Here is a 12440-nt window from a genome sequence, read left to right on the forward strand (position 1 = left end):
CTTTCAAGATCTAATGTAAACTAAAAGAATCATTCCTTTACATTGGGAAAATGTGGCAAAATTAAAATCTCACGACAATTTAACAGATGCAAAGCCTGTCATAAACAATATGGAATTTTGTTCATGATGTAAATTTTCTAAATTACAACTCAATATAAAGTTTAGTTTAGAGATACAGCGCGGAAACAGGCCCTTTGGCCCACCGGGCCTGAGCCGAGCGATCTCTGCATATTAACACTATTCCACACACACTAGGGACACTTTTACATTTACCAAGCCAATTTATCTACAAACCTGTACGACTTTGGATTGTGGGAGGTAACCTGAAGACCTTGGAGAAAACCCACGCGATCACGGAACGTACAAAATTCGTACAGACAGCACCCGAAGTCGGAATTAAACCCGGGTCTCCGGCGCTGCAAGGCAGCAACTCTACCTTAACAACGGGATGAAACACCATAGTTTTCAAAGCAGAATTAGAAAGGTTTAAAATATCCATGCTGTACTTACTTTGTCAACCTGGGCCTGGGAAGCCTGCTGAAGAGTGTCCAGGACAATATCCAGATATTTCTTAAATTCTCCTGCAATAGCTAGGGCAATATCTCCAAACACAGATAATATCTGTGGCTTAACAGACCGGTGAACGTTTTCATTCTGGAAAGAAAGGAGATATTGTATCCACTACTGTGTAATCCATAATGATTCAAAGTCATCTCAAAGTACCACTCACACCTTATATTTAAATACTACATCACATTAGTAGCCTTCAGGTAAAGTTCTTTCATTTACTAATCAGATATCTGTAGAGCATTTTGCATTGCAGAGCGTAAAATTGTAACCATGTAAAGGTAGACAGGAAGAATGTAAAAGTGTATAAACTCACCCCCAGATTCTCCAACAGCAGTTGCATCATTTCATCACAGAAAGGCAGCATGTTTGACTGCAGCGCTCTGCACAAGTCACCAACAAGGCCCACTGCTGCAAGACAAACCTTCAACAAAAATAACCATGAGTTTCAAAAACGCTCAGAACTACTTTGCGAAGTCAGATCCTACTCAATAACTGTTCATCTTTGCAATCGTCAATTAGAGCTCCTTTTCATCTTGCAACAGTTCCGCTGATGTTGTAAGTACTACATTTTAATCTGCCAGCCTTGCTGACAAATTCCACAAGCACGAGTAGGCCACCACGCCCCCTCAAGTCTGTCTCACCATTCAATATCATCATGGCTAATCTACACTGGCTTCAACACCTTTGCTTCTGATGGCCATATCTCTCAATTCCTCAATCTCGCAAATATTTATCTATCTCTACCACCACCATCCTTTGGAATTCCAGATTCACTATCCTCAGGAGGAATTTCTAAATTTCTAACAATTCCAACATTTATTGGTCCTAGAAAACAACCATTACTTTTAAATCATGAGTTTGCATTAGTATTTATGGGGAAATTGATCACACTGATAATGAGATGAGCAACAAAAGGAATGTAAAGTGGAAAAAGGTATTGCAGTCAGCTAATTAAATTAATTCAGATAAATTACATCCACACATTAAAGGAATGCAGGGAAGAAATAACGGAGATGTAATACATGCTGGAAGGAAGCACAGACAGAAGTCTAATGTAAAATCTTTATTTGTGGGGAGAGAATGTCCAAACAGCAGTAGACCTGTGAAATTAGCATTAATGATAGGAAAATAAATTTCTCCTGAGGATAGTGAATCTGAAACATATTGTTTACAGTGTACTATGTTTACATATTCTGTTGGGGAGCAGCAAGTAAGAATTGCATTGTTCTATCTGGGACACATGACAATAAAACACTCTTGACTCTTGAGCATAAAGGTGGTGGGCAGTGATGTTCCACAAAGATCAGTGTTGGGACCGCAGGTGTTGATAAATTACATTTCAAATCTGGAATGAAAAGAACTTTTAAAATTTGGTGATGAAAGCAATATTAAGGGAACAAGGAATGTAAAATTATAAAAGGCTGATAAGAGTGGGCAGAGAATATTTAAAAAAAATCACAGGACATTAATGAGAACTGGCAAATATTGTTCAAGCAGCAGGAGCAAAATCAAACTTACTGCCACATAATGGAGTAGTATGGAGAGGTACAAAGGTCAGCTGGACAAACAAGTGAAGGGTCTGATAACACAGATTTAGAAGCAGGAATGGAACAACAATGGCTCATGGACTGTGGGTTATATGAACTACTTGTGCTGCGTATCTAATGTGATCTTACGACCCACAACTAAAAACAAAACCGTCTAAGATAACCGCTTGTGGGGGTGGGGGAAAGAGAGAAGATTGAAAACCAAAGATAACTAAAAAGGCAATACGGGGAGAAAGATAACTAAAAAGGCAATACGGGGAGAAAAGATGAGGTACGAGGGTAAGCTAGCCAATAATATAAAGGAGGATAGTAAAAGCTTTTTTAGGTATGTGAAGAGGAAAAAAATAGTCAAGGCAAATGTGGGTCCCTTGAAGACAGAAGCAGGGCCAGAGATTCTAGGGTGATGAAGGAACTGAAGGAAATCCACATTCGGCAAGAAATGGTGTTGGGTAGACTGATGGGACTGAAGGCTGATAAATCCGGGGCCTGATGGTCTGCATCCCAGGGTACTTAAGGAGGTGGCGCTAGAAATTGTGGACGCATTGGTGATCATTTTGGGGATAAATGGGTCCCTTTCAGAATGGCAGGCTGTGACTAGTGGGGTACCGCAAGGCTCGGTGCTGGGACCGCACCTATTTACAATATAGATTAATGACTTAGATGAAGGGATTAAAAGTACCATTAGCAAATTTGCAGATGATACAAAGCTGGGTGGTAGTGTGAATTGTGAGGAAGATGCTATGAGGTTGCAGGGTGACTTGGACAGGTTGTGTGAGTGGGCGGATGCATGGCAGATGCAGTTTAATGTGGATAAGTGTGAGGTTATCCACTTTGGTGGTAAGAATAGGAAGGCAGAGTATTATCTGAATGGTGTCAAGTTACGAAAAAGGGACGTACAACGAGATCTGGGTGTCCTAGTGCATCAGTCACTGAAAGGAAGCATGCAGGTACAGCAAGCAGTGAAGAAAGCCAATGGAAAGTTGGCCTTCATAACAAGAGGAGTTGAGTATATGAGCAAAGAGGTCCTTCTGCAGTTGTACAGGGCCCTAGTGAGACCGCACCTGGAGCACTGTGTGCAGTTTTGGTATCCAAATTTGAGGAAGGATATTCTTGCAGTTGAGGGCGCGCAGTGTAGGTTTACTAGGTTAATTCTTGGAATGGCGGGACTGTCGTATGTTGAAAGACTGGAGCGACTAGGCTTGTATACACTGGAATTTAGAAGGATGAGAGGGGATCTTATCGAAACATATAAGATTATTAAGGGGTTGGACACGTTAGAGGCAGGAAACATGTTCCCAATGTTGGGGGAGTCCAGAACCAGGGGCCACAGTTTAAGAATAAGGGGTAGGCCATTTAGAACTGAGATGAGGAAAAACTTTTTCAGTCAGAGAGTTGTAAATCTGTGGAATTCTATGCCTCAGAAGGCAGTGGAGGCCAATTCTCTGAATGCACTCAAGAGAGAGCTAGGTAGAGCTCTTAAGGATAGCAGAGTCAGGGGGTATGGGGAGAAGGCAGGAACGGGATACTGATTGAGAATGATTAGCCACGATCACATTGAATGGTGGTGCTGGCTCGAAGAGCCGAATGGCATACTCCTGCACCTTTTGTCTATTGTCTAAGCAACAGCTGCAGTGTTAGGCCCAGCAAACTTTTCATAACCATACAAATATTACCACCTTAAATAAAAAAGGCATCAGATTTCTACCTGATATTCTGCATAATTCTTCAGTCCAATCCCTAGATATGGTTTAAAGGCATCCATGTACTTCAAGAACTCTGAACCCAGCACTATAAAAGCAAATGGCACATGCATAATTTTCTATTGCTCTGAATCAGGCAGCAATCTTGGCACCGTTAATAATCTACTTTTCTAAATTTCTATACTTCTGCAGATACTAACATAATTCAGTCATTATTTATATCGGAATAATCAAAAAGCACTTAAAAACAAATGCTCATCAATAAAAGGCATTAGAGCACTTGGTTTCCTCTTACAAATAGAAAATGGGTACATTAGCATTTGAAATCAAGTGGATGCCAGCTTAGAGCAACCACTTCATTTTCCATGTCATCCATTGTCCCACACATTAATATTAGCCAGCCCCAATCCCCCTGCCTGACTGACACAAGGGGGAATTTACAGTGGCAAACAAACAAACCAGCACATCTTGGGAAGAGGGGAAAGAAACCCAAGCATGAGGTAAAATACATGTCCTACATGCAGACCCCACAAAGACAGGGGCAGAGTTGAACCCAAGCCAGTAGTGCTGAGACCATAGCACAGCTGCCCATAAAACAAATTTTGGATTGTTTCAGTGGACAGTGCTGTGATAATGATTTTTTTGCATAAATTCCTGCCTAAAAGAGCGGCAATCTACCACATTTAAGATACTTGTAGGGCAGTGGTGTCCAAACTTTTTTCAAAGAGGGCCAGATTTGATAATGTGAAAATACCCAAGGGCCAATGCCCCCCCCCCCACCCCCCGAACCTTTAACTAATGCGCTCCCCCCCCTCCCCCCACCGGACCTTTAACTAATACGCTCCCCCCCCCCCCCCCGGACCTTTATATTATATTACCTTTATATGTATTTATTATACAATAAATATTATTGTACCTGCTTCAACTAACTCCTCTGGCATCTCATCACATATACCCACTGAATAATACATTTATCTCTCGGGTTTCCCTTAATGCCCCCCCCCCCCCCCCCGGACCTTTAACTAATGCGCCCACCCCCCCCGGACCTTTAACTAATACCCCCCCCCCGGACCTTTAATTAATGCGCCCCCCCCGGACCTTTAACTAATGCGCCCCCCCTCCCCGGACCTTTAACTAATGCCCCCCCCCCCCCCGGACCTTTAACTAATGCGCTCCCCGGGAGATGTAGTCGCTGTCGCCTCTCCCGCTGAGGGGGGATGCGACACTCGCCCGACTGACGGGAGCGCCTGCCAATGAGCATGCGGGGTGAGGAGAGCTCAGCTGCTGCTCTCCCGTCCCCCCGCACGCCCTCAACCCCGCCGCCGGGAAGTGTAGTCGCAGTCGGGAGTCGGGCAGCGCTGACTGCCGGGAGGTGTAGTCGCCCTCTCCTCTCTCCTCTCCCCCTCCTCTTACCTTCATTCTGTTAGACCGTGCTGGCGGGCAATAAATAATAATTTTTAGGACGGAAGCTGCGGGCCGTATAAAATCTGACCGGGCCGGACTTTGGACATGTCTGTTGTAGGGCATAGAATTATATCAAGCACTGGAGAGGGAAAATAATTAACCATGGCTGTCACCCTTGCAAAGAACCGAACGGAGAGTGCAAGGGAAAATGGAAAGAAAGCCCAGTCACAACCTATTGTTTAAGAGGTCTGAAGAAGGGTTTTGACCCAAAATGTCACCCATCCTTCTCTCCAGAGATGCTGCCTGTCCCGCTGAGTTACTCTAGCTTTTTGTGTTCATCTTCACAACCTATTGTTGTTGGTTTGTGCTGAAGTGTAATGTTACAAGTAGCAGGTAAGTGATTAGGAGGCATTTATCCATAGTCCTTTCTGATTAATAGATTTAAATCAAAGTATGTTAGTACTGCAAAATGTTACTGGGAACAGATGGTTGGGTCAAGGCGTACTTTCAACAAGTGCGCTGACAGCATTGAGGGCGCCCTGTTACAGTGAACATATCTGCAGCAAGCATGAGCTGATCAGAGTTGATGATCTAGAATCCAACCTACAGGCATTGCACACATTAGGAGAGAGTGTTACCTGGATTCTGTTCCACGGCACAATCACACACTTTATTTCAAATATAATCAATCTAAGGTCAGAGGCAAAGCGCGTGACTGCAAAAGACACAGGTGGAAGCTGGAGGGATCCAGACAATTGCTTGTCATCTCATCCTCTCTTATGCAGAGGATAAAATTCACCTCCCAATTTACACAAAAATTGCTGCTGTGAAGTGGACATCTGGTTTCCACAACAGGATATGTATGGGTTGAATGAATGAGAAAAATCACAGCAAAAAGTTTAACAATGGAAAATGTTGAGGTCATTTCTGGACTAAAGCAGAAAGAAAATGTTATTGTTATCTCTGTAGATGGCAAGCCCTAAGTTACAAGTATCGCATTATTTAACACATCTCAAAAAGTCTAAACTACTGTTGTTGCTAAAGTCAGAAAACCTTTATATTTCATCCTCAATCTTGAACAAGACATACCTTCAACAAGGGTGCTGACGGCCATGAGAGCATCTTCCTGCACACCCCCAGAGCCAGCAGTGCTCTGGAACATCCTAAGCAAAGATGCCATCACCACATCTGAAATTTGCAGAGCATCCTGATGCTGGACCTTCCTTAGAACATTCTACGGGCCAGAAAGAAAACGTTGTAAAAGGGGAATAACATTACTAATTAAAATATGTACATAATTTTACACTGCGTCAGATATTCATAATCACCATAATGTTTCTGAGTGGTGCATGAACTTGTCATCAGAGATAAGTGCTCAAAGTAGCAAATTAAGAAAACTTAACCAAAATATACTCTTAAAAAAATGACCGAGATCCACCCTGGCAATCTGGTGGTCTCTTTTGATGCACTTTGATAAACACAAAATGTAACTTTGAACACAGAGATTTAGACCGTGTTATTATGCCATAATATATACCATGCCAGGCATCAAAATTCCAACCATGTCGCCCAAACATAAGATAGCAGCAAAAGTACACTTACGTAAAAAGCACAATGACCAAAATCACGACAACGAGAGAAGAGTTACCTGTAGGGTAGCACACAGGAGAGACTGAAGATCGTTGTATTGAATTCTGTCCGAGGTACTTTGAATGTGCGACTGGAACAAAAATGTCAGCAATTTATCAAACCGATTTATCAAAATTCAAGGTGTCACAGGAGAATATTACGAGCTGGGTCATTGCTTCTATCATCTAGAAACCTCAAAGTCACACCATCAAATTGTTGAAATAAATATTCCTGAATTAGGTTTAAATGGTGGAACAAGACCACCAACTTTAAGTAAGACAGGGAGGACAATATACATAAGCTTTTGCAACACCCAAGTGCTAGAGAATTTTGTTTTTTGCATTTGTGCAGCTGCCCCTTTTGAAGCTGCACAGCATCCTACTATGTACGTTAGTGATACAACACTTCATCTAGGGCAAGTTTCATTGTTAAGTGGTAAGGACAGTTGGGTGGTAAGGACCACTTCTATTCTGCTGCCCAAAAAAATTGAAAGCACTTCTGCCAAAGATACAACAGAGAACTTAAAGCAGAGGTAGCATTATCGAAGGGCAACTTTGATTTAGGACAATGGCGATTTAGTTACTCTCCAAGTACTCTGCAAAGAGGCTTCAACCAGCCTTTACATTACAAGGTTTGCAGTCAATTAAAATAAGACACAAAAGCATGATTGACAGTTACAATTCATGAAGACCTAAATACCATCCACACATCAATTCTACTTGCAATACATTCAAACTACCACACACTATTTTATATTGCGACTCAATTTTAAAGCAGGAATGAAGAAACATGAAAGCTAAAAAGATCAAACTAGGTTTTAGTCACCACACATGAATTAACAGACACACCTCCATTTGTAATACTTGTTGTAGTCTTTCCATGATAACCAGAGTTGTTTTCTGCACAGCTGGATAGCAGTCCTTGGCACTGTTCTTGACTATCTCCATCAATGCCTCATATGCAGCACTCCTCAGGTTATTTTGATGTCCATCAGGTCTAAACAAGAGCATTAAACTTAGTGGAGCACAACAGGAACACATTACTTTGTAGTCGCTCATTAGGGCATCAAAGACAAGTCAGAATAAACCCACAATATGCGCAGGGATTAACACAATTTAAAAAAACTGAAATGAGCAAGTATGAAGCTACTGCAAAATATAATCCCCAACATTTAAGATTTGCAACAAATCATCTGGTATTCACTTTACGCATTGTAATGAAACCTAATCACAAGGCGACAAATTACTCATTTGTTCTAATCCCAATACTCCGACTAGATGAAGGATATATTAAGGACAGATATCTTACCGATCAGTAGTTTCCAGCAGCTTTTGAACTATCAATTCAAACGAGGACGACAAACAATAGGCTGCAGGCTCTTCTTGATCATCTGCTACATCTGCAGCTTCATAAGCAGCTTCTGCTAAACTGGAGAATGCCTATGGAGAAAGATCACAACACACTCAAGAGTTTTTAAAAAAGTACATTAATGATGACTAAAATGTTTAAGTGCAAGTTATATCTACATTAATTTGGGAGAGGGAATTGGTATATATAAAAGAATGAAACAGGCAAAGAGATATTCAAAATTCACCAACTCTACAGATCAATCTTTGACCATTTTCTGGTTGCCCAACTATCATCTGAAGTATTCCAAAATATTGGTCAGACCACGGTATCTTGTCCTTTCACTATATGATACTTTGGATGCAATCATTGGCAGCCTCGAGCATCCTAAAACACTGCCAGATTCAAAATTCATTCAACACCTGAATTCAAATTCCCACCACCCAGCCCCACTGCATTATATCTGCATGCAAACAATGCTTTTTCACACATAGCTGGGCATTAAATGGCATTTGTAAATAACGAGTGAAAATTTACAGCTGTAATGAATACAGCTTTACAGAAATGCCTTTTGTAGATTAATCTTCAAGCCCATATTTAGAACTCATGAACATCATTCCAGTAAAATGTACAGCTGCATAGTAAATTATTCTATCTTACTAAAAATGGTTAAAACTTGAGTGGTACTGGTGTTAATAGTATTGCCTGCAATTTTCCTTTGAACAACCAATATCATTGCCATCAAGAGAAAGGCTAAACATCACTCAAACCAAGATTTAGTCACATGCTTGTAGCTTTCAACTTCATTCTTAACGTGGGCACCAAGCTGAACTCAAACAACTTTACAAAAGTTCTCATGATACTCTGCAACAAACAAGCAACTTACCCAACAAACATTAGAAGCCACTCTGGGTTCGGCTCCCAGACCTTCAATAAGACACTGCAGCAAGGGAGCCAGGTACATGTCATTGATGGCAGCCTCAGGAAGCAACTCACAAATTCGCCCCACAGTCCAGGCTGTGGTATCCCGAACCACAACACTGGGATCTTTCATTAGCTCAATCAGCGTGGGCATTGCCTGCAATCAAAAGTGAATTTAGAAATATTGACTAATTATACTTCAAAAATGATGACCAAAAGAATCAAATATTTACTTTGAGCAACTCTAAACAGTCAGAAGTTGCTGGAGTAAATTATTGCTGCTGTGAATATTATAGAATCAGAATAGCCTTTATTGTCATCCAAAAAAAACCAAGTCTTTTGGACGAAATTCCATTACCCACAGTCCAACAATAAGAGCAATAGAAATAAGCAATAACACACACCAACACAAAACAAAAGAAACATCCATCATAGTGAGTCTCCTCCAGTCACCTCCTCACTGTGATGGAAGGCCAGAATGCCTTTTCTCTTCCCCTGCCGTCTTCTCCCACGGTCAGGCTGTTGAAGTTGCCACATCGCGGCGGTCGGTACTCCCGACATTGAAGCCTCCGCCGGGCGGAGAAAATCCTGCAGCCTGTTCCAGGCCGCACCGGACGGTGAAAGGTTCGCAGCGGGCCGACCCAAACCCCGCGATTTGTGGCAGACGAAGACGCTGCCGGAGCTCCCGATGTCGGCCCCCACCCAGGGCAGGGTCTGCGAGCTTCTGATATCCACGTGGCCCGCGCCGAAGCCTCCGAAGGCGAGTCGCAGCCACTCTCGCAGCGCCACCACAGCCTCCGAAGGCAGCCAGCTCCGCAGATGGTAAGTCCGGTCCGCGACCTCTGCGAACCAGAGCCCCAGGAGGAGGCCGCCAGCTCCAGGTGTTTGGCCGATGGTAGGCCGCAGCGGGAACGGAGACACCACCCAGAAAAAAAAGTCGGGTCTCCATTCGGAAGACAATTTTACAACCCCCCCCCCCCCACAGTACACAACCACAAAAAACACATCACATCTAAACACTACAATTAAGACAAAAAAAAACCAACAAAAAACCCAAAAGACAAACGGACTGCAGGTGAGCTGCTTCTGCTTGCGCTGTGCCGCCACTTCCTCCTGCCAATGTCAGTGATTAATTTGACAATAGCCAATGTCAAATGCAGCTATAAAGCCATAACACTAGGTCATATTTTCTGGTCACACCATAGGTTTTCGACCCTATCACAGACCAACTCCAGTAGATTACTCCCTACCAAAACATGCTACGGTGAGAGAACATTCCTAACATTAAATCTCCAAAGTTGAATTGAAGACCAAACAAAATTCAACCAAAAGCACAAAAAATAAAGTAAACTTAAACTGGTCAGTCCAAAAAAAGGCCTTCTCTACACCAGATTAAGACAGAGCAACACTCAAAAACAGGAATATGCAGCACAAAAATTACGAGTTAGCAATTGAAAAATCACAATTGCATCTTTACTGGAACAAAATGTTTATCCCAACCACCTGATTAAATAAATCATCCATATTAACATAGCCAATTTGATAAAGCTTCGTAAAAATGGACTTATGCAGTTTAACTGGCCAATTTTATACAAGAATTAATCAATTGAGAGCATTTATTCACAAAATGCTGGAGTAACTCATCAGGTCAGGCAGCATCTCAGGAGAGAAGGAATGGGTGACGTTTCGGGTCGAGACCCTTCTTCAGACTGAGATGCTATGCTGCCTGACCTGCTGAGTTACTCCAGCATTTTGTGAATAAATACCTTCGATTTGTACCAGCATCTGCAGTTATTTTCTTACATCAATTGAGAGCACACATACTTAATATCCAACTGAGATTTATAACTAAGCCACAACACGATAATTTCAAAATACAGTAAATTAGATTTCAAGTAACCTCTTGACACTGACTGAAAATGCAACTGCATTAGGATATACTTTTACCTGTATCACAAGTGGTTTAAGTTGATTGGGTTCAGGTCCTTCCAGAATAGAGCCAAATGCCATCACTGCTGCATCTCTGTACCTCCAATCTGGATTTTTGATGTGTTCCTTAATAAATGGAAGTATATGTGGGACGATGTCATCCTCACAGCAGGTTGCCAGTAACATAAGACAAACACCAGCAGCTTTGCATGGATTCCAATCATCGTCGTCATCATTTTCATCCTAATATTGAAAGAATAAATGAATTTTAAAAACACACTATATTGATGCACTTGGTCAGCGACAACTGATCATATAGACATTCTGAATTTACAATTAAAAATTTCAGCAATGCATATAATGATTGTGATAGAGAACAAAAGCACAGGAACTGAAAGGTGATTGCAATTTTTTTTTTAAACTGGAGGGGTCGAAACAGAAATCACTATCGCCATATGTTTAAAATTTACCAAAACCCAATTTACTTGTTCTGCCCCAAAGCATGCCAAAAATAGCTATTAAGAAGTCAGCTATGAAATATTTCATTGTTTCTATCATAAACGTTTCTAAATGAAACAAAAGTAGCACAATTAGCACATTATCAGATATTGCGTTCAGTTAATGCATCTTGGTTATCTTAAGTTACCTGTTTAGTCAGTGTCTGAGTGAGAATAGGTACCAAATACTGTAGAGCTCCCTTGGCATAGAATTTACTGGTATGCTCAGGAGGCCTTCCCTGTTCCGCCGCCTGTGTAAACAAAGTGAAATTAATATAAAGGGCTCAAAAAGATATACAAAAATCTAACAGAAATACCCAAATCACTACAAATACAGGACCAGTACTGATTTTCTGGCAACTGCTGGCTCGGCGCATCCTTTACTCCGGACGAAATCACGGGAGCACACATGTAATTCCCCCTGGAAATGTGGTGCCTAGGCCGGGTGAGGTGGCCGATCTCAACCTTATCGGGACTTCCGTGCCAATTGGCGGGCTGAATTTGCTCCCTGCGGCCAAGGCTCTGGAACTGTTCCCATAGCCGACTTTGCGGACCAATATCACGTCTCCCCGGTGGCCTAGGCGTTCTGGTACTGTTGGACTTCTCTAAGAGACCATGACCTCTGCTAGTCCAGCAAAACAGATAATTCTGAAAGGCCCTGGTATCAAGGGTGCCGGAAAATTGGAGGAGGACCTGTATTATCCAATGCAATGTAGAACCTAAAATGCCTTCACCCTTTCACAGCTTACTGAGCCTAGTGCAGCACGTGTAACTTTGTTCTTAAAAAAAGTACTGCTTTGTCCAACATATCTGAAGACAAATCCACAGCTTTCAGCTTAGCAAAGCAAAAAATCACTTGCTGTCCACTTGCTCACTTTGAGGTTAATTGGACCACT

General features: G+C 42.0%; 1 protein-coding gene across 1 annotated transcript in view; it reads right to left on the reverse strand.

The window, feature by feature from the left end:
• The window catches only part of kpnb1 (karyopherin (importin) beta 1), a 39709-nt gene that overhangs the window by 4541 nt on the left and 22728 nt on the right, over positions 1–12440 (reverse strand). Inside the window, exons 9-18 of the mRNA XM_078424975.1 lie at positions 11694–11795; positions 11066–11290; positions 9084–9275; positions 8159–8289; positions 7699–7846; positions 6870–6941; positions 6311–6455; positions 3823–3905; positions 884–991; positions 511–654 (exon numbers count right to left, since the gene is read on the reverse strand). Coding sequence (XP_078281101.1) covers positions 511–654; positions 884–991; positions 3823–3905; positions 6311–6455; positions 6870–6941; positions 7699–7846; positions 8159–8289; positions 9084–9275; positions 11066–11290; positions 11694–11795 — 1350 coding nt within the window. The remainder of the gene's footprint in view (positions 1–510; positions 655–883; positions 992–3822; positions 3906–6310; positions 6456–6869; positions 6942–7698; positions 7847–8158; positions 8290–9083; positions 9276–11065; positions 11291–11693; positions 11796–12440) is intronic.

This window comes from Rhinoraja longicauda, chromosome 29 (genome assembly GCF_053455715.1).
Source record: "Rhinoraja longicauda isolate Sanriku21f chromosome 29, sRhiLon1.1, whole genome shotgun sequence".
Lineage (NCBI taxonomy): Eukaryota > Metazoa > Chordata > Chondrichthyes > Rajiformes > Arhynchobatidae > Rhinoraja > Rhinoraja longicauda.